Genomic DNA, 23,828 nt, shown 5'->3' on the forward strand with positions numbered 1-23,828 from the left:
TTTTTTACTTTACTTTTAGGGGCTTCGGGGAAATATTGGGGGTCTAAACAGACCCCTGATATTTCCCTTTAAAAATAGAAAAAGAGATTGAGGACACAGAGTCCTCAATCTCTTTTTCTGTGTCCCCTGTTATCAATGAACAGGAATCCTTTATGAGTGTTCCTGTTCATTGATAACATGGTATGTTTACTATAACTACAATTATGAATGAACAGGAGGAGATATAGATCACTCCCATTCATTCATAATTGAGGATATAGTTTACATACCAGGTCCTCAATTATGTACAAACACTCAGCGATCACTGATCACTGAGTGCTTGTACCCGTTCTCCTCTCTGACACACACTGTCATAGGAGGCTGCAAGAGGAGAGCCCAGCCTCCTGTGACAGCGCTGGCTGTCTCCGCCCCCACACCGCTCTGCTGCACTGTGATAGGCGGCCGAGCGGTGTGGGAGGAAAGACACCGGCCGCTCACAGCGCTCGTCCCGCAGCGCTCGGCCGGCTGTCATTTTCTCTCTGATTCCTTTCATCCCCGCTGGGCACTGCTCTGTGTCCCAGCGGGGATGAAAGGAATCACGGCCGCGCCGACAAAACGGCAGGAAAATGTCACTTTCGGCATTTAGCCGAAAGTGCCCTTTTCGGCCGGCGCCCCCCCCCCCTTCACTTTTCGCCCGGGGCCCGCGCCCCTGCTGCACCCCCGGTTGTTACGCCACTGCTTACCTCTACCAACAATAAGTGCCAGAGCTTCTACTGCCCATTTTTGACAGCTAAATGCCAGGGTGATACCTATCATTAAGAGGAGTGGGCCTTAATCTTAACTTAAGCAGCCCAGGTCCTATATTCTGCATGGACTTAGGATTCAAGAGTCTCCACAAAGACGCAGTGATCTATTATTAATACTTTGTAATATCCCCTTCGCACATTGTAACAATGTACCCCAAAATCCAATGGGTGCTGGAACAACTGGTGGATGGCAATATACAATCTAGAAGATATGTTGTTCACACACCATTCTGCTTTGGAATGTCCTTTTTATTCGTATTCCTTTAGCGTGACATGTGAATGCAACGTTTCGGAGCCTCGCAGGACCCCTTCGTCAGTCAAAGTGCCACTTTGCCTGACGAAGGGGTCCTGCGAGGCTCCGAAACTTCACATTCACATGTCATGCTAAAGGAATATGAATAAAAAGGACATTCTGAAGCAGAATAATGTGTGGACAACATATCTTCTAGACTATTTTTAAGACTAACACAAGTACGGGTACCACAAGGTTTCAATACTGTTACTACTGTAAAGCAAATCTGTTTACTACAAAAGGTCCCCTACAAAAGAAGACTGTTTATACTTACGTTTCTGGGAGAATCTTCACACCCAACAGTTCTGTAAGTGTTGAATGTCTGTGTTCCCACCCACACACTGTGGTCCTTCCCTCTTCCACTATGTCACTACAGGACACAGCAATGACATACTGGCCATCAGAAGAAACCCCAGAGCACAGCAGAAAACCAGGCACCCTATACACCTGGAAGTATGTAGGATGCTTAAAAGTCTTTGGCGGTGGTAAATCTTCAGTAGTTTCAATCCAAGTCAGCTCCTGTCTGAGAGTTGAGTATAAATATTCTTTTGCAGGGGCCCTTTTTTAGAAAAACATTTTCCAATGACAGCTGGTTTAGAAAAATTGTAAGTCAAATCAGGGTTTCTTTAACCCCTTCGTGACTGACGATGTACAGTGTACGTCGCCAGCATCGGGGCTGTTTAAACAGAACAACATGCTCTTTGGTATGTATTTTGTATTTCAAAGTGACTCACCATTTCTCACCCACATGTCAAATGAGCTTTGTTCTATTGTTAGGCCTATTCCTACAGTGAGGCAAGGTGAGAGTTTTGGTTAGAGTGGCACCCAGCAATGGGAGCATGACACAAGCTTCCCTCCCCATCTCATGGTCCCTTTGCTACTTCCTGCCCTAAAAAAACACTACGCAAACAACACAGCTATGCAGAAGTTGCATGTTCAAGCTCTTATATAGCACTGGGAGTAGGTGGGGGGTTGGTACTACCTTGGTGGTACAGTAATAAATTAAAGTCCTGTCTATTGGATAGGTTACTATGTTGCCCAGAAGAAGGGACCCTGCGTTGCCCAGAAGAAGGGACCCTGCGTTGCCCCGAAATGTTGGCTGTATGATGCATGTGACAATTTAATAAAAAGTGTTTTACCTCTTACACATATTATTGAGTACTGGTGACTTCTATTATGGACTGTATTATACACGGCGCCATCCGTGTTGTCGTTCAAGCACCAACCCTCTGTTAAGGTCTGTACGCTGCATGGAGTGCAGGTGATTGTGTGTTATCGACTGTCTATTGTAAAAGCACAAGCCATTATCATGCTATATCTGGCTGTTGTGTATTGCTGTGAAGCTTCACCCATTGGTTGCTGCAGGTGCAAGAGCATGTTCTAATGCAATGTAGCTATGTAACTATGCAATTATCATGAGAGGTATCAGGGGTAACTGGCATTTCTACCAAGAAAAGATAGGAATGCCATTTCACACGAGTCCTCATGTGAGATGTAACTTATTAGCTGAAAGATATACGGTGAGGAACACCATTTCCCATAAAAGACAGTACCTCTGTGATGAAAACTATAACTTACTGTTTAGCTCCTAGTCCAGGCTCTGCCTAATCCATATTACAATCCTCCTTTGCACTAAACCCCGCCTTTAGTATACAAAACCGGTAAGGTATAAACGCATTGCAGTGCTTGACACAGCAATCAGTGTTCCTTTATAATGTGGGCCTGACCTCAAGCACATTTAAGAAGACCAGAGAGTACATAGCCAGAGTCCTAGGCTGAAAGCCAAGAGAAATCAAATACATATACTCCAAATTGACTTTAAAGGAGAACATTATGTAGTTGAACGCTGACAGTATCACTGTACTTCCACAGCTGGCCAGGCAGAAAGAAAACCTGTGCTGAGAAGAATATGAGGACTGTCATTGCTAACTTCTAATAAATACTAGTTGCCTGGCTGCAGTTTATTTAGATACAAGGTGATTCAGATACTATATAGAGAAAAAAATATCATATATGGGGATGATTGCATCAATGAAAGATGTTCCTCATGCTGGGGCCAACTGTGATCTTCGACCGAAGAATTCCATTCATCTGACATACTTCCATTAAAGTGATATTAAAGTAAAAAGATGTTTAGCCTATTTCCAGTGCTGATTAAATACTTTACAATCGATGCTGCTCCTTGAAGCTTTGAAAAGTTTTCGCTTTCTGCAGAACCAGCTGGTCCACGGAGGACTGGCCCTGATATCCTGGTTTAGGGTGGCTTCTATCCCTTGCAGGGTCCTATGGAGCCACCCTTGTGTGTGCTAGTAAGCTGTATGTGCCACTCCCCTGCTCTCTGCTCCCCCTACTCCCTTCTCCAAGCTAGTAGGTGAAAAGCCTCTGGAGATTGTGCTCTGCCTTGTGATCTTAGACTGAACAGGAAGTTCAGGGAAGCTACAGCCAGGTGCTTGGACAACAATTGAAATAAATACTTTGCTAGGTAATGTTTTTTGCTTGATCTTAATCCATTTTTATTAAAGTTTGAGTGTTTAATACCACTTTATACATGTGTTCTGTTTTCTCATATGAAAACAGAGAATGATCAGAGTTCAGTTGCACAGACATTTTCCAGTAATATAAAACCTCTGTGCGAAGCAATGGTGTTTTTATAACGCAGAAACCTTGTTATCACTGTCTTGTTAACTATAGCACTCAAAAGTTACAGGCTTAACATCACTTGCTATAACTGGACCATCTGGTGCCTTCACAAGTTCACCCAAAACAGAGGAAATGCAGTCTGGTGTTGTATTTATTTGCAAACTGGTCAAATTCTCTAGCAACGATTCTTAGGAGAATAAATGCAAAAATGTGGATTTGGATAGAGTTCATTAACGAATACAATACCCTTCTCTATCTCAAGGCATTTGTCTTTTGCAGACAGGCAAAGGTTTGTCAGCATGTCTTCAAATGAATGGGAAACTCATGGAGGAGGAGCATTAATTAGCTTGATACATGCTTGGAAAAGAGGCAACGAGAAGAGCATTTCTGGATGACTACCAACACCAGATCTGGCAAACATTCAGCATTGTTTTAGCACTTCAAGGGAGTGTAAATATAGGTTTGATATCGATTAATTTATTATGTTCATAACTAAAAAATATGTTTTCCTTTTTTCACAGAGATGAATATAAAAGAATCATTTTTTTAAATCAGCAGGCGAAGCTATAGGCTCCAGCCTCCTCTATACGTTTACATAGCTCTATGTAAGCTACAACTTGAGCAACCCAAAGCTTGCACATGGTGTTTTTTCCTGCTCCCGCCACCTAAAGAGATCATTGGGTCAGCAATGGAGAGGTGAACAGGTGCTACTGGGGAGCAGTAGGTTGAAGTGAACTTGTTTTATCTTGCATCAGCAAAGCACAGGCTCATTTTTACCCCCGTGGGTAATAAAAGTGGGATCTCCAGGGGCTTCCTATATGGCGGACCTGCTCTTACTCTGTTCTATAGCAGACTTGTAAATGACCCTCTGGACCACCTTTTTTATAATTCCATTTTATAATTAAAATGTTTTCAGAAAAAATAATTATGAGCATCAAAAGCCATGCTCTAGACATGTTCTGCCATACATATTCAACTTAGACTACATGGATGGTCGTTTCGTCGTGGGTGCATAGACAGAGAAAAATACGGGATGCACCCACGTCTGAGAGCCACAGCTGTGAAGACAAAGGAGTAGTAGGAAAATGAGAAGGTAGAAAAGGGTAAGGGGCTAGGGTAAGGGATGGGGATAGGGTATATCCCTAGGTGTGGTGCAATCACCCCACCAGCATGCGAGAAATATGATGTGGGCCACTCTGGACCACCTTTAACCAGGTAACTTTTATTCTGGGTGTGGCAAATATTTGCCCATAATGGGATTATTTCAGTAACCATTCATCTCTAATGGCAGCCAAACTGTTATTAAAGGAAATCTGGCCACACACAGATGGGTGTTAAAGCTCCACCCTGTGACTGGGCAATTAAAGGAGATGTAGCACACTGATAAGATTATCTCTTTGCCAAACTGCTCTCTCCTCCTATCTACATGTTTTCTGCACTGCAGCACAAATGACTGATTATTTGTACTGCTTCTCACACCCCCAGTCTGAGCTCTGCTTTACAAAGGCTGTAAGAGGCTTATACCTAGGTAATTCAGGTACTTACAATGCTTGCATAAAAAAAAAATACGGATGCATTAAAGGGGAACAAAATGTAGATTGGTAAGCTTTTTATGGCAGAAGACACTGTGTAAGTCTCTTCTGTCATAAAAACTTATTTTTACAATTCAGCAGTTTATTTTTTTTTCTGTCTGCTGAGCTGCACATGGAGCAGGCATGGGAGTTATGGTCAGACCAAGAGGCCAAAGACTTGAAACCTGGATCCTGAGCCAAAGCGCTTGTTGTTTTTTTGTTTTGTGTTTTACCAGGGTTTGCTTCTGCTTTAATGAATATAGAGCGGCATTCATTTTTGTATTTTAAATCTGCCTTGAGTTCAGCTTTAAAAGGGTAGAAATCCAGCAACAGACAACTGACTATAGAGTTTGAAAATTTCTACCACTCAAAGGGCAACAAATAACAACTTATACCTTTTAATCAAATAAATACATTGTATCATTCAGAATATTTTGTTACAATATCATTAGCTGAGTTACTAAAATAATCTGGTATCTAATACCCACCCCCATTCCCAGGGCAATTGATGAACTTCACATCTGTCCCAGCCAGGCAATATGCATATATCTTATTGCTTTTATCAAATTAAAGTGTTTAATAAACAATACATTTTATGGTGATTTTGTTCCTCGTGAAAGAGCTGTGATATCTTTCAAAACCTGTTCTATAAACCTGAGGGGAAGTTGTTTTTATACAGCAGCTGCCACTTCTTCCTGTTGTTATTATTAGCACTTGTCAGATCTCTTTTCTGTCTATGGGAATAAATAAGAGTTCTTTTATGGGGCAACTTGGCCTCTAACATTCAGGACTACATTCTCCTGTCTGATTTTTTTTTTGGATATCCTCAAATGTCGCCTTCTGCTCTGTATGTTTGATGATTTCAAAATGATAACAGCTACAGACGTCTTGTGTTTTCTACAACACCAGCGTTCCAGTAAAGAGAAGAAGTATGCTGTATTTTTAGTGAACACATATTATATGGAATTTTTGCAGTTTTTGCCCTATTTTTGTGACATTCACATTTTTACAAACTTGCTCTTCCATTTTTTTTGTGTATTATATTGTATTTAAAGGCATAGTCAACCTTTTGGGGAAAAACAACAAATGCACACACGTTGAAGAAAGAAAAAAAATATGCACTTATTATTTTTTGCATTAGAGCCTGCACAGCATTGCAACCATGATCGGTGAATTATGGGTGCAAGGCACAGGCTCCTGTTTCTCCAGCCCCAGGTACCTACAGACCTTCAGTTATGGGGCTGGAGAAAGTAATTAATGGACTACAAGTGCAGTAACATTACAGCACTTGTGCTCCATTGAGATCTCCAAGTGCTTCTGCCGCAGTAACAAATGGGACTTGTAGTCGATCCATTCACAAATCCTGTGAATAGATATGTGAATGGATGATGAGTATGTGTGTGTGTGTGTTAAAGCCCTTCCATGTGCACCTTGCTTGAAAGCTGGTTATCAGTTGATGAGTGCGTTTGCCATTTGTTTTGCTTGACTGATTTGGTGCAGTGGCACACTGGGGGTCTCAGCTGCCGTTGTGATGTGCGGGGTCCCTTGTGTGTCCCTGTGCCTTTAAGGAGGTTGGGCTGCGTCCTGGCGAACCTGCACCCAATTTTATCTTTTGCTACATGTGCTCCAAGATGGAGACTCTCATAGGTTAGAGTAAGGACGACACTACACAGAGGAGCCTTGACGAGGCAGTGCGGCTTTCACATATTCTGCAGAAGACGTGTATCTAAACCTCTGTTTTTAACCTTAGCGGTTAGACAGGTTTTGTTTGCATGTTGGCTTGTGAGTGTGCTGGGAAACTTTTTGCTGTTGGAGCCACACACAGTCACATCAAATTTAAACGAAAATACCAAAAAAAGAACGAAGATGTTGCAGGGAGAAGAACCCCATGATTTAGGTAAATGAGGTAGGTAAAGGGTGTGGGGGCTGGAGAATGTGACCATGTTTTATGTTATACCCTACATAAGGGTGTAACATGAAACATTATCTGAAACATGACACACTCTTTTAAACCCAAGAACAAATGTGTAATGTATTGCAGCTTGCCAGTCCATACACATTGTGACTGCATTTATGTTTTTAAAGGCTTTTTTTTCCCTTTCATTTCACCTGGAAACAGCATTTCCTCATTGTACAGTATCTATGCCACCCTAAGTTAGGAAGTGTTAAAGAGGAACTTTACCCATATCTTCAAAATAACAACAAAGGCACCTTTAGACAGGTTTAGTAATGGCAATCCACAAAGACATACTTCTAGATAATTGCCAGCTTTATATTCTTTGCATACATTGTTTTTCTTTTCCTCCCCATTCTTCTTACAGTGGCCATTTTTAATCACAGACAGAATAATCCATCTCCCTTTATTCCTGAAACTCTGGCATATGTGACTAGGACATGTGACCATGCACATCATTTCGGGGGAGAAAAATGCCTTTCCCTGAAATCTCATGAGATTACAGATGAGATTTCCCAGCAATGCCCTGCCAGGATGTAACCCTCCCAGGATGCAATGCATGGGCACAATTACATCAATTGAGCCAAAGAGAACCAGAACGTAGAAAACAAGAAATTGTAGGTAAAATTAAAATATGTTTGTTTAACTAATGAATGTGAGATGATTTCATATCAGCATGCAGAGTTGCATGCTGATGTGATTTTTAGGTCCACTTTAAGACTACAGACACCTCTCAATCGCCTCATCTCCGTAGCATAGTTTAGCTATGTAGAACTCAGGCAGGGCTGATAACATTGTCAGCTCGATACAGGAAGTTAGGAACTCAGTGTATTTATGATCTATTTTATGATCTGGCTTTCAATAGTATATTTACCAAAAATATTTACCATTTACCAAAAAATGAGCAAATAAGATAAATTAATTGTTAAAGTTTACATGCACTTAAGTAAATCTGCTTTACTCAAGTTCCCTGGACAAAAACGAGCACTTAGCCCTTGCAGTGCGGGGGTAGCCCTACAGCAAGGGTAGTCTTTTGAATATGGGCTTTAAAATACACCTGGTATGAAAGAACTGTATAGGCTGCCATTGTTGACCTGAAAATAGGCCTACATTACACAAAAAAACAGTAAAGCACAGCCATTGTGTTGCACTGCAGCACAGGTAACAAAGTCTGGCTAATGAGCAAAGTGTAGGTAACACAATTACTTTCAAGCCAACAGCTTAAAATTATATTAAAGGTGAAAGGTTTTGAAGCTATTTCAGATGCTGAATACATAATTTACAAAGGATGCTGCTCCTTGATGTTTAAAAGGTTTAGTTTCCTGCCAAATCAGCTTGTGTCCTGCGCACTGGCCCTAATATCCTGTTGTACAGTGGCTGCTTTCCCTTGTAGGCACCTATGGAGCCACCCTTGTGTGAGCTAGGAGGCTGTGTGTATCTCCACAAACACACAGCAAGGCAAGTCACTTCCCTGCTACCAGTTCCTTCCTCCTCCTTTTTACCATCATTGGGTTCATAGACAACTGCTGGAGACCTCTCTGTCCCTTCTGATCTTTTACTGGACAGGAAGTTCGGGGAAGCCAAGCTGAGAGAGTTGAAGCCAATGTTTGGGAACATGATGACTGTAAGCATTTGAGCAAAATTAAAGAATTAAAGTGATTTATATTTGTTTGATCTGGATTCATTATTGAAAAAAGTGTGATAGTTTACTACTATTATTTAGGATTGGTATTTATATAGCGCCGACAATTTACACAGTACTTTACATAGTGCACATTCACGTCAGCTTTCTTCAAGCCCTGATGAAACGGGTACCTTCTAGCCCCCCAAAATGCACTGTTATTTTGTTTTTTTTGAGAGTTATGATGAAATAAATACTCTTGGACTCCTAAATCTTTGGCATGGCAATTTTGTTTTCTCTACACCTTCCAGCGTTCACCCAAATTGTCTTTTAGGCCCCTTTGGTCAGATAGCTCCCTATATTGTCTATACTATGGATTTTCCCCCTGATGAAGCAAACTAATTGCAGATCCAGCACCTACCACCTACATCTTTCTAATGAGCAAATAAGGCTACCCCGTGTATGATTACAAATTATTTATAGAAACAAGGTTTATAAACATTGGCACATACTGGTAAGGTTCTTTACATCAAACTGATCTCTTTTACATGTCTGTCTATAAACATATAAATAGAAACATTGAAAAGATGTACATATACTTGCCTGCCCTGAACTGACAGATAAGCCTTTCAAGTACCAGGTGCCACCCGAAATATCGGGAATGCCAAATTTGACAAAAGCCAAGCTTCCCTTATACATGTCATTATCAGCTCCCCCAGAGACAGAAAGCATGAAACAGAATAGATACACAATCATATTTACAGAGTTACTAAATATTCATTGCAGTCTATATGAAAATTATCATTTAGATCTGGGGGTTTTTTTTTTACATAAAGTATATTTAAACGCAATGACAAAGATTTCATATATTGTAGCATACCAGTTTTTAGATGTGGTGATAGTTTTCTTTTTTTTCAAGCTAAGTATACTTTCTGCCAGGATAAATACCTGTTGAACCTGTGTCTTTGTAACGTTTGTAACTTCAAGGAACACTGAACTACAATCTCAATGTTTTCAGCCTTCCTAGCTTTTGTGCCCTACAGAACATCTGCCCCTATCCTTCCTATATAGTTTTAAAGGGATCACAACTTTCTGTTATCAATGGAGGATTCTGCCACCACTTGAAGCTACATCTTATTTCAGTGCTCAGTATATGACCCCTGACTAGCTGCTCAGAGCACATGTGAGTCTCAGGCCTCCCTTCTGTGTGCTATAAAGAGAGATTGTAACTTCCAAATTCACTGCAGAAGTATTCTGGGACCAGAATTGAATTTAACACGAAAATGTATGCCCTACATCTTAGATCTGACCCCTTCTGGAGCAGCACAACCTCGAGGGCTGTATATGACATCTAAAGATACACCCAACTGAATTCTACATGTTTGTGGACACGCATGTTTGGTGTATGCCAGAGATTTTACAAAAACTGCATCCGTTGCACCATATAAAACATAGCACCAATCCCTTTGTCACAATGACAACAGTACAAGAATTTTCACTTGTCTAGGCCAAAGGTGAGTGGCCTAGTGTCCGCTACCTCAGGGGTAGGCAAACTCCGGCCCTCCAGCTGTGGCAAAACTACAAATTCCATCATGACATCTTCCTTTGGGGGTCACGTCTGTGGCCATCAGAGTCTTGCAATGCCTGATGGAATTTGTAGTTGCAGCACAGCTGGAAAGCTGGACTTTACCCCTGTTTTACATGGGCATTTGAAGAAGGATATTGCTTTGAAGAATAAAGCAGGTACTAGCAGTCACTATGAATATAACACAGCTTCTGGCACACGGCTTCATGTTCCGATCTTTTATTAGATATCAGATGAATAGTTCACATCATAAACCCACTAACATGTGTCAGTCACATGTAGCCTTAGTCACGGAGCTATGACTAAGGCCATGTGTGGCTGAAACACGTTAGTGAGTTTATGATGTGAACTGTTCATTTGAATTTTAATAAAGGATCAGAACATGAAACTGTGTGCTGGAACCTGTGTTATATTCGTTGCTTACTGAGACGGATGGAGCCTTTCCTGAGCACCAGCGATTCCCAGTTAATGCATAATATTGGTCTACAGGTTGAGCTGCTTTAAAACCCTGTTTTGACTAGAAGTCAATACAGCAGTATCATAAGTCAAGACAGTTTTTCCGATATAAGAGACTGTCTGGATATGCACTTAGCATTAATGGCAGTATAGACACACATGTGAAAGAGTACTTGACATAAAGTGACCCACTCTAGGGAGTACAAGGTTAATACTGGCTTTTAAAATATGGCACATGCTTTAAAATTGTTGATAGACACTCAGTTATAGGATATGACAAAATTGTAGCATTGGGTTATTTGGTGTGTAAGTTTAAAATAGATACCTGGAAATAGATACCTGGAATTGTAGAAGTAAAGCATGTAGCTGGACAAGCCACAATGGTTCCTGGTTCTGTTCTGTCTCAGGCCGCTCTAGAATCTGAGGATCTGAATATCTCAAACGTCCTGCAAGCTAAAAGTATTAGACACAGGAGAGTTTCAAATGACGTGTAGCATTTTTACATGAACATGACATTTATTTGGACATTTCTTCTGTGTTAAAGCTCATCTCCAAGCATTTTATTTTATTAGACTCCCACCCTCTCTGATTGCACTACACGCATTAAAAATAAATGCTACCCAACTTTCCCCCAGAGCCCTGTAATCTCAGTTTTATGGTAATAACATTATCAGGTTGTGTGTTGCTGTTACTCTTATCATCCTGCAAATCTTCCTGACAGGAGCTCTAGGAAAACAATGGACTCTCTGATCTCCAAAATATAATAAAATACCTATAATGCACCTGGAGGCCAAAGACCAGATACTCTTGGATTGGGCTTTGTTGCTCAGGAACCATCTTTTTTTAATTAATGATTAGATAGAGGTACTTTTTTTACTCATCATTACATTGTAATTTGGTTATGCCAGCATGTGTCATACTAATTAATGTACAAATGTCAATCGTACATACAGGTCCGCTATATAGTGGACCTGAACTCAAAAAGTAAAGATCTGCTATGTTCTAGGGAACATTCGAAAATGTTAATTGTGCCTAAGTCCCCTTGCAAATGCACATTTTGTCTTAAATTACCCCGTAAAAATAGCAGGGCATTATCTGGTATGCAACCACAGCCAATACTGGTAACTGGTCCTTTGTCCTATGTCTACTGTGCCTTTTTCTGGGCAATACTCGCAGAGTTCAGTTCCTCGGAAGGGGTTATTGGAAAAGAACAGGAAGAGTAATATATACTCTTCCCGATGCATAGAGCCAACATGAGATGCTCCAGCTGTCCAACACCGGCTCTAAGACCAAGAGCTAACCAATCACATGACCACTGATCAGTCAGGTCTCGGTCTCTGCTCTCAGCAGAGGTCAGTGACTGTCAGACACTGACCCCTTATCCCCAACACACACAAAATAGGGATTTTTTCGCTTTCTACCCTCAAGAACTGGCTGAAGCTACAATCCTGGAAGGGGGCGGGCGTGGCTTGCTCTGGCTTTCAGCTGCATGCAAAGCGGCAAAGCCAGTTGTCAACTGGGCAGCTGGGGTGGATCCAGACAATATTTTTGGGACCCTCTTGACCACGGCGCAGCTCTGTCTTGCCAGCCAATAGTGGGCATTAGCTGACTTTAGATCACAGAAATACATTAATAAATGTACTCAAGTGAGTGCCAACAGACTGTAGCCGACCCCTTCAACCAACAAATCTACAATGGCTGGCTGCGATGGATATTTTCTGCGACCTCTGTTGTTTTCCTGGTGATTGGTCAGGTATAGGGTTTGTCTGCCTGCTCTCTTTCCCTCATCCAAAGACATAAATATGCATATGCAAATATTCTTAGTATGTGTGTTTATGTAATGTTATAAATGAAATAAATCTTTTGGCAGTTAAATGGTACCTGCACCTCCAAAACCCACTAATGTCTATGACCAGCATTTAATAAAGTGCAATAATTTATTCTGAACAGACTAATTCCCTTGTGCATTAAATGAGCGTTGGTTGAATAAAACGTCTTATGGTTGCTGTTTAGCGCAAATTCTGGGTGCACTCACCTGGACCTATAACAACAGGTTAATATATTTGTAGTTATTAGTGTATATTGCCTGAATGTGCATTATGAATGCAGTACAAGCAGTCTGAACACATAAAGGGAAACACACCCCAGAGACCAGGAGCAATCATTTCCCATTTTTAAGTGAAAATGCTGGTTCTTCAGCTGGAAGCGTTAAACACATTTTACTGCAGGCCATTTCAGAAGAGAAGTCATTAATGATTAATGTTTATTCCCAGAAGTTTTATGTCAACAGGGAAATGGCAGAATTTCTGCTTAAAATGTGCAGGCAGCTTCCTTCCAAAATAATGTTTAGTTTTAAAGGCGCTGGGCTTTATTATATATTTGGAGAGGAGCAGATGGCCTGTTTTCTACAGTTAACTCCCATTGACAGCAATAGAAATAAAGAAGAGGGAAAGTGCCATATCAGCTTTTCTGCTTGTACAGTATAAGGGCTATAATCTCCAGAGCCAGATTGCTGGAGCTTGGATATCTAAGGATGTCTGCAAGAGCCTGAGTCACCTTGATTAACTCTGATATCAGCACTGAAGATCCTGAGTCGGAGGAGAGGAGGGCATAGGCAATGCATTCACAGTAATGAAGGGCTAGGGATGTCAAGCCATAATCCAGCAGCCGAGTGGCATACAGGAATTTATACACCTGCAAGATGAAAGACAACAGCATTAAGTATTATTGTCTGGCCAAAGAGCTTTACTTGCTCTCAATTATCGTGAAATGGCCTTCAATAAGGCAGCACAAACTTCTGTGTAGATGCGTAAAGTGCAGTAACCCTCAGCAGCCAATAGGAATTCATTGTTTACTGATCCGACAGCAGTAAATTCTGCTGGATGAATATTACCCTTACTTTTTTTTGGCAGTACCTTACAGCAGGGGTAGGTAAACTCTGCACTCCAGCTGTGATGAAACAACAAATCCTATCATGTCCCTGCCTCTGAGAGTCATGCCCATGGCTGTCAGAGTCTTGCAATGCTTTATGGGACTTGTAGTTTCACCCCAGCTGGAGTGCCAAGGTTACCTGCCCCTGCCTTACAGGTTTTGACCATGTAGTGAAAGGGAGAGAACACCACTGCTGACTACATTAAGGTACTGCAATTGATGTTGCATAGCAGTGTGCTTCTAGTTTCAACAAAAATTGTGCATAACATAGTCTTATGGTTAAACAGACACATTGACTTAAAGCTGAACCTCAGGCAAGCAGCTAAATACACAGCTGATGTACAAATATGGGGACTGTTTTACTTTCCAAAGTAATTTTGTACAACTAGTTCATTAATCCAGGCACCCCTGTCACACAGCACATCCAGACCTCCATCTTCACTGCAGCACCACAAATTGATCACTAGCCGAAACAATTTCGAATTGAACAATGTAGGATCAGCAGCACAGTGCTCAGTACTCATTTTTCTCTCTCCTCTTGCCATCATGTAAGCACATTTCTCAGATTTCTTTTATATCCACCTTGAGTGCAGCTGCGTTGCTGTACATTATCATGTGTGCATTAACACGAGGTATGTTAAGCTTTAACGCACGTTGCATTAAGATGACCCAATGCACTGCAAAGAATGAAAAAAGGTACCTAAACCATTTTTGGAATGCAGCGAACTTGTGCATTGAAGTGCATTAAAGTGTTTGGTGTCACGCCAGACTAAACCTTTTGAAATGTCTTACATGTTCATTTTAAAGGTAAATACCAGATCACTGACTAATTGTATTTGCTTCAAGGAGTTCACATATCTTTAAAAAATGTGATACTTCTACAGCTTTGAAAATGTTATATGTTTTGAAATTTAGGTTGGTCTTTTTACATGCAGACTTTGGAACATTTGAAACAAAGTGAGCGGAAGGACAAGTTAAAGCGGCACACTGCGGTGAGAAATAGAGAGCAGGTTTGTCTGAGAAGTACCTGAATATAAATAGGAGTGTGGTTTGCTCACAGTCATATGGATTATCAATTCCCTGGTGAAAAACAAGAGTGCAAACCATCATGCACCAACATGATGACATCACCAATAACAGGACTGAAGAGGCACAGATAGGAGATCCATCAACCGAGCTGTGAATTCAGCGGCGCTGTGATATCATTGACAACCCTCCACAGGAAAAAAACCATTCTTTCAATCATTGGCAGGATCAACGGGTAAATACCATGCACACATGAAAAACTTTACTATGTCATCAGTTGTAATGTAAAAGGAGGATATTAATGTGTGTAGCCTTCCTGCCTTAAAGCTTAAAGCTACCCTTTGGTTGCAAGGGTTAACTGCTCGTATATGTCTAAGTTAAAATAAAAAACAAAGATATACTAGCCCAAAGCTCCGAACCAGTTTCTTCTTAGACCGGTCTCTGGAATGTCTCTCTCCCTCCTCTGCAGCAGTCTAAGGTCAAGTAAATCAGCACGTCTATGCACTGTACACAGACTTGAGGACGCTAAGGAACATTCCAATCTGGTGCTACGTAGGGAACAGGCTGGAGGGACCACCATGACAGCTGGCCAGTTTGGAGCTTTGGATGAGTATATCTTTGTTATTTTACCACCTAGACACAAACAAGCACTTAACCCTTGCAGTGTGGGGGTAGCCCTACTGCAAGTGTTAATAAAAAAAAATCTTGGAGTTCTCCTTTAAGCAGGAGTAACTATTTATATTTACAGCTGTCAGACTGTATTCAGACTGATCCTGATTTGGTAGTCTGGGCTCATTTGGTTTCTCCTAAGGTCTCTGTTATTGTTTGCATCTGCCTGCTGCTGGGTGTGACCTTGCAATAGAGCAGAACAACCAGTGGCATAGTGGTTAGCAATTCCGGGCAGGTCACTATCTGCAAGGAGTTTGCATGTTCTCCTTGTGCTTGCGTGCGTTTCCTCAGGGTGCTCCGGTTTCTTCCCATACTCCAAAGACATGCTGGTAGGTTAATTGGCTTCTGTCTAAATTGGCCCTTATATTGTAAGTTCCTTGAGGGCAGGGACTGATGTGACTGTGTACTGGGTAAAGCTCTGCGTAAAACTATCGGCGCTATATAAAATGCCTGTAATAAAAATAATGGTTATGAATAGGTGTGTCTCCCTAGCCAATCACTAGGAGGTTCAGGGACAGTGGACCGGTAGAGGGCTGCTTTAGGATGGAGATGGCATGTTGAAGCAACGTCAACAGGTATGGGGAGCCTGAGAAGTTGATCTGTTACTGAAGCATGGTGTTCTCTTCTAAAATGGTCTAGCAGCTATTACATCTAGTACTACACTGCTAGGAGCTAAAGACACAGATTGCCAAGTTGGCTTAAAGGTTCTCTACATGTGGAGACTGCAAGTACTTTGTTCTATCATTTTTGGAGTCTACTACATTCTGTGGTCCTGTGCCCTAATGTTCTCTTCCAAAGTTCTTCAATAAAGGTTCATCAGCATCATATCAGCTGCGTGGAAATCGGTTTTATCCGTCACCACTGGAGGGTCTGTAAGTACTTTTGGGGCAGCAATGCAACAGTAAACGCTAGACAGGCTAGTAGGGACCAATCTATCCAGCGGCTGCTTCAGGGGTTGAGCACTACCTATGGAAAGATTTTCTTAATTTAAATGGAGTTATACTTTAAATGCTATGTTTTCACGTGTGACTGCAATGTTCCTTTAATTTATGGACAGATTTGAACAGATGTCAGAAATGAACAGGCAGTCCAAAAAAACATATGTGCATACAATTGTATGAGGATTAAGTTAAAGCCTGTGATGGAGTTTATAAGCCTCCCTACAGAAGCGACAATAGAAACGTACTATTGCGCTGTATGTGACTAAACTGTGCAGTGTATAAGAGCACCAAAACTGTTGCATTTGTTATGATGTACAGTAATTCCGGCTGCAGATTAATGCTCTAGTTGATTACATATACATGAAAAAAAGTTGTATGAGGAATCTTAACATAGTTTTCTCATATTTGCAATGACACAGGAAGCCCAGTGCTGCAAGGCAGAAGCGCTAACCACTAAGCCACTGTACTTTTTAATGGAACGATGTAGCTGCACAGTTTGCAGAGTTGTTGGAAGATTTTGTTCACTTGTTGGCTTCCTGATGGTTATTTATTCCTGAGGTTGGGTGATAGCCTGAATGCCAGCATTGGCGGTTGTTGGAGATTGATTTCAGTGTTTCATCCTCCTGTTATGAAACAACCCAACCTCAAACATAAATAAATCAGCAGGAAACCTCATTCGGAATAAAGGGACACAAGCAAGGGAACACAATCTTACAACAATGAATGCTGAAAACATAAATCCATTAGAAAGTGTCACACACAAAATTAACCTTCAATATTACTGGATCATACAGTTGTACCTCCATTATTGTGGTGTACCTCATTCAATGCAACACGTGCATGCAACCAGGGATGTTACAATGGTGACAGAAGACAGCAATTACAAAAACAGAATGAATCTATATTGACACATCATAAAAGAACATAAGGAAGGTGATTACTGAAGACCTCTGGGACATCGTTTCTCACAACCAGACTATTCTATAGAAGACATTAATGTTTTGGTTCTTGAACGGAACTTTAAAAATACTGAGGAAAGGAAAACCTTTTGAACTACGAAAGATAATTCTGTTTGACACAAGAGAGAAAGGTTTAAATGTGGACTCCAGCCTTTCTAAATCACTGTAAATAGTTTATGATCATTCTCACCTCTGTGAATGTGTTTGTGTTTGTATATGCAGATTTTTTAAATGTAAAAAAAAAAGATCATGGGCAGTACTCAATCATGCTGTTGCAAGTTTCCTAATATGGCTACAATTACCTTAAGCATCATATTTGTGAGAATAATTCTTACATGTAATTCACTTATGAGCTCCATGATCCACAGCAGTGCCGATTGATCTGGGTTTGGCAGAGGTCACACCCAGAACACACGGATAAAAAAAAACTTTCAAAGCTTGTTTGTTTCTTAATTGTCAACTTCTGCTGAAAAAGCCTGTCTGACACCCCTAAAGAGGGCATTTTACAGACACACAAAGTCAGTTTATGTAGCACCCCCCAGTGGTTCCCTAGACTTTTTGCTGCCTGAGGTGGGGTTTGAGGTGGGGTTGGAGCACAACAGTGAGGCTGCCATCTGCAGACCAGGGACACTCTGGCCGGTGTCCTGCCCAGCTTCCGGCAACTATGTTATGTCACTGGTTGCCAGGAGCTGGGCGGGACACCGGCCAGAGTGTCCTAGGTTGATAAAAGCTGGACAGGGAAATGTGTATGGCCCTTACACATCAATCTGCCTGGCTCTTAGCAACCTGGGACGCTCTAGACGGAAAGGGGGCCACTATCCAACAAACATGCTGCTCTGCCTGCTGCCCCCCTTTGCATATGTGATGTGTAGACATTCAGGCTAAATTCCCATTTATATTTTGTGGTAATGCATGGTAATGTTGCCACACTGTATAAATGTGAATTCGGTCTGAATGTCTACACATCACATATGCAAAGATGACAGGCATACTTCCCAGCTGTCCATTCAAAAGGGACTGTCCCTATTTGGAAAACTCTTTCTCCATTTTTCCTCCTCAGTTGTCTGTCTTTTTGGCCTAATGTACAGATATCTATGAAAATGTACCATTTAACTACCAAAAGTGTTAATCTGCACTAAAACCTACATCCTGTCTTAATTCTCTCTCATTTGCTATTCCGAAAAGCCAGTATATAGGAAATATATTGGTGGAAAACAACAGTTCTGGTTTAACCATTCTTTTTTGGAATATGCAGACTTAATGGTCGGCATAACCTGGCATGGCAGGGGTGTGTCCATTGACTAAATACATTGTGCTGGAAGGTTTCCCATTTTCTCATCTCAGAAAAGTGGGAGGTATGAACAGATAATATCAAAACAATGTCCCAGGTTTTAAAAACTTTGCATGCAATAATTAATCTAATGAAAAACAGGCCAAAAATTCCACCTCAATGAATCGCTATTTTTTTTTTGGAGGTCATCACGTTTTTGATCAGACCATTATCCTACATCCATGATTTAAGCTGGCTGCACATGTCACACTTCGATGTACAATATCCTTTAGATTTACTGACAGCTATGCAGTATGAGGAGCTTAGCTTATGGACATTAAATAGATTGGCCTTTGCACTATACAGCTGTTGGTAAATCTAAAGGATATTGTACAGGGATTGCACAATTAGATTGTAACATTAGCCTTCAATGTTAGTCACATACGGAAAATGGGGACATGGACATAAACAAAAAAGATCTGGACTAGGTGTTCAGGAAATTAACAGGATGGAGGGGGGAAATGCTGGAAAATACATACTAAAGGGACACATGCAGAATAAACCGCCCCATCTTGTAGGTCATAATGGTAGCAGGTACCTGGAAAGAAGGAACAAAGCGGCTGGGTTTTCCCAAACTTTGGCAGTATTCCAGGATCTCAGTACGCTGGATGTTGGCTGTGCTGGCAAACTTCCTAAACGTTTGGCTGAAAGATATCAACGGAAGATAGTTAACATCTACTAGCATGGAGGGTAAGGTGGAGATTGGAAAGAGTGAATTGAACCAAAAGAACACAGAAAATAAAGAAGAACTTTTACAATTGGAAAAATACAAATACAACAGAAAACCTTTACCATTATCCTTTCACAAAGAAGAAATCTATAGAAAAACATTGCCCTCCAGTGGTTAAATGAAAAAAAGATTTGCTCAGCTAAAGATTTTCTTTCTTTCTTTTTGTTTTGTTCTTACAATGATTCTAAAAACGCAAATCTAGGGATTTCAGTAAACAATTGCAAACTTGTGTTGCAAGACTCGAGATTGTAACAACTGGAATTCAATAATGAGCAGTAACTGCTTACAAGTATGTGTTGGCGTATTAAGTAAGTGCTGAACGGCAGCCAATTCTGTTGCCAGTTGGGTCTTTCACTTAAAGAATTTTGCTAATGTTTATCAAAATGTGGCAGATGCAATAAATACAACGAAAAAGGAAAATAGATCTTATGTTGTGCTAAGGCCCATCTTAGTGGTCACTTAAACTTAGCATATTTATAAATATATTTATAAAGCAGTAAGTCTGACATTCACCAAAAATTCACTACAGGTGAATCTTCCAGGTTCATACGTTTTAAATTGCAGTAATTGATTCTCCACCATTGAATGTTCGCCACTGAGTAGTGAAAGTCACTGTTTATAAATAACACCCTTAAAGTATACAGTATGTAAACTGTGACAGACCGGCAATGATTGAAGTCAGGAGGTTGTTGCTCACAAAAGAGAGCATTTCCTAGTAATTAATGATGCCTATGTATTGCAAGAGCAGCTTGAAGTCTGACATAAAGGGGATGCGTGTCCAGGCCTGTCTGGTCTACAAAGATAGGCCACCGAGCCGGACTGTCATCTGAGAAAATTGGAAGCAGTCCACTGACCAGACCTGTGGTTCTGAGCCACGCAAGTGGCAGTCTGTATGTGAGCAAGCAACAGATCAGTCTGGTGAATGGAAGAGCCAGTACATCAGGGATGACGAGAGTGGGGCAGCTATGTCTAAGGACTTGTTCACACTATACACAGTGACTGGTGTCTCTCATCAACTGAACAATGCCAGGCACCACTAGAAGTCATAAACAAACAATTGTTTCTATGTGTCCTGTTTAGACCACAATGAGGGTATGATGCATGGTGTAGTGTGCTGCGAAAATGTACAGACATGCTTCATTGTTTGCAGCACACTGGACCACACCAAAGTGCACTGCACCACAGCGCAGTAAACAGCAATGCAGTGCGGGGACCTGAATGGAGTGTACAGTTTGAACATTGTAAATTAAAGGAGAACTATGAGATGAGTGATTTCCACTCACCTCATAGTTCTAGCCGACCTGTGACAATGAGACTGTCACAGGTCAGCTCAGTAGATCGGGAGGTGAGCAAACACATACCGGGTTCGCTCACCTCTCGATCCTGTCACGGCAGAGCCAGCTGTCACTCACGCAGCTGGGCGGATCTCAACGTCCATGTCGGGATCTGCTCCGGCTGCGGCGTCTCAGTATACCACGAGCTGTAGCTCACGGTATACTGAGCGTAGGGTGACGGGAGGACGCTGGTTTGTGTCCTCCCATTACCCTAAGGAGAACTATGGGGAAAAACACTGACCCCATAGTTCTCCTTTAAGGTAAAGAAAAAAAGTGAACAGTGTGATGCGCTCAGACAGTGTATCACGCCACCTCCCAACGGAGCTGTCACACCACATGGAGCATTTCTGCCAGCAGGCTACTGTGACCAAGCCCCTAAGGAGCGATAGATAAAGCTGTGCAACAAAATAGCTAGGAGGCTGAAATATGTTTGTGTTCATTATTTAGCATGACAACCCCTGTGAGGGCAGAACACTGTGTTACTTTGACTTTGCATTGTTTTATTTGGATAAAATGGGGCAAAAAGCCTGGTTGCTACAAGAAACACTTTGGGGGGAATTTATCAAAACTGGAGCAGACAGATGTGGAGCAGTTGCCCATGGCAACCAACCAGCATGTCTCTTCAGTTTGGTCATGTAATATTTGAAAATGAGACAAAGAAGCTGATTGGGTGCAATGCAAATCTGCTCCAGATTTTGTCTGCTCCAGCTTTGAAAAATTCCCCCCTTTGTATATACTGTATATCCGCTACAGAAATAAAAGGCAGCTTGCCAAATTAATTATGTGATCTCAACAGCCTCAGCTTAGGCTTTAATATTAATTAGTAACAAGCAATTACAAGATCTTCATATATACCCTGGTCCATATGGTACGCAATGCTCTGATCCTGGGCTTTTCTTTCTGATTTACTCTAGTCTAAACACTGGCGGAGCTACCAGGGTCGCAGCGGTCGCAATTGCGACTGGGCCCTGGCGTTCCGCCAGTTGGGGGGCCCAGTGAGGAAGAAGACGCCCCCCCCCCCGAGATCGGGCCGCTCCTTCCCTGCCGCACAGCCACCCGCAGAATGTACGGGTAGCTGTGCGGCGGGGATGGAGAGGCTGTCAGCAGTCCCGCAGAATGTGCTGCAGGCACCGCAGGGCACCACATTCTGCTGTGTGAGGACCCTCTCTTCTTAGCCCCGGCCGAGATGAGGAAGAGGGCCCTGGACCTGCATGCAGGAGAGGAAAGGTAAGTCTGGAGTGGGAAGGGGGGGCTCGGGGAAGTGTGTGTGTGTGGGAGGGGGGGTACTGATGATATTCTGTAGTGCTGACTTTTATTATAATGTATTGCTGGGACTTGTAGTCCTACATAGTCGGTGCTCTTCTGCATTGCTGTAAAATCATCATACAGCAAGGCAGAATACCACCAGCTATGCGGGACTACATGTCGCAGCAATACATTATAATAAAAGTCAGCTATGCAGAATACCCCCAGCCCCCCCCCCCCCCACTATAAGACATTGCTGGGACTTGTAGTCCCGCATAGCTGGTGGTATTCTGCATTGCTGTATGATGATTATACAGCAATGCAGAATAGCACCAACTATGCAGAACTACATGTCCCAGCAATGCGTTATATTTTTAAGTAGGGATGCACCAGTGCCAATACTGGGCATTTTCAGTATTATCAGTATTATCGAGGAAACCGGGATTTATTCACAAAGTATTTTGTTTAAATCGTTAATTGTGACTGTTAATAATATTCCATCCACCATTTACTGCCATGCATGGTATATCATTAATGGTCACAATTAACCATTACAAACGAATACTTTGTAAATAAATGGCGGTTTCCTCGTTAATCCCGCCTGTACGTAAACGCAGACACTGGGTCGGCGTTCTCAACAGAACACCGGCACTAACATTTTAAACAAGTGCTGCCTCAGGTCCCGCGCTTGCTGGGGACCTCGGCAGCCTTCCTGTTCACCATGCAATGCCATGGCGGTTGGGGGGGGGGGGGGGGGCCTTCATGGCTTCTTGCATCGGGGCCCTGAAGGTTCTAGTTACGCCTCTGACTCTAAACTTATACAGGGTACAGCAACAGGTGCTATTTATTGCATCCCCCCACCACCACCAAGCTGCACACGCTTACCTCTCCTTTGCTTCTCTGTTCAGTAAAAAAGGCAGCTGTGTGTAAGCTTTGAGTCACTCCAGTCAGAGCTTCCAGAAGACTGAGAGCCCTCCCCAACCCCATGTGACAGCTCCGGGCCAATCACCAAGCAACAGCACTATTACATGGAAATATATTGGTCAGAAAGGTCAGAAAACCCACTACCATTGGTATTGTTTTCCCCAGTGATAACCAATGCTACCCTTCCCTCTCCACTGACAAACACATACGTTTAGCCAAAAGATATGCATAGTCTTTAGTCTAAGAATTCGGATTGTGCCAACATATCCAAGCCCCTCTCAGGGTCTATGAGCACATTTAGATTACTGCCTGCTAAGGGCAATTGTCTTCTCAGTTCAAGTTTTTGTAAATCAGACAAAGAATACAACGTTTTCTAAACATTACCTGAAACCTCAGATATGTAAGCTATGCCTTTTTCTGTATTCCTATTATTGAAGATTGTATTATATGTCTGAAAATTCCAGAGCATTAAATGCTTGTTGTGCTTTGTGCTTTTCATGCTCATATAATCAAAAAACCATTTGTTTCTCTTTGAAATCCCTTGATGCCCACTCACGTATTATACAAACCTGCTATCTGATCTAAGTTTGGCTGGAATGAATGGGAATACACCTGTGAAAAGAACCCAAACCAGCCGTTTGCTGTTTGTAGGATTCAGCCCAAAATAGAGTTGTGAGCAATAATGTGGAATTATGCCCCCACGGAGCCTAACAACATAGACACCTGACTGTGATGAATGGGCCAGCTGAGAGAAACAAGGACTTTGGCTTGTACCCATATTTAAATCCCTCATGTATTTACTTGGCCATTTGTAAGCTTTCATTTGCGTGTTGGT

General features: G+C 41.8%; 1 protein-coding gene across 1 annotated transcript in view; it reads right to left on the reverse strand.

Annotated features, from left to right (window-relative positions):
* The window catches only part of SEC16B (SEC16 homolog B, endoplasmic reticulum export factor), a 134,660-nt gene that overhangs the window by 53,253 nt on the left and 57,579 nt on the right, over nt 1–23,828 (reverse strand). Inside the window, exons 15-17 of the mRNA XM_018575097.1 lie at nt 19,299–19,404; nt 13,461–13,598; nt 11,244–11,357 (exon numbers count right to left, since the gene is read on the reverse strand). Of these exons, the coding sequence (XP_018430599.1) occupies nt 11,244–11,357; nt 13,461–13,598; nt 19,299–19,404 (358 nt within the window). The remainder of the gene's footprint in view (nt 1–11,243; nt 11,358–13,460; nt 13,599–19,298; nt 19,405–23,828) is intronic.

The sequence above is a fragment of the Nanorana parkeri genome, unplaced genomic scaffold (assembly GCF_000935625.1).
Source record: "Nanorana parkeri isolate BGI_ZX_2015 unplaced genomic scaffold, ASM93562v1 scaffold52, whole genome shotgun sequence".
NCBI classification, from domain to species: domain Eukaryota; kingdom Metazoa; phylum Chordata; class Amphibia; order Anura; family Dicroglossidae; genus Nanorana; species Nanorana parkeri.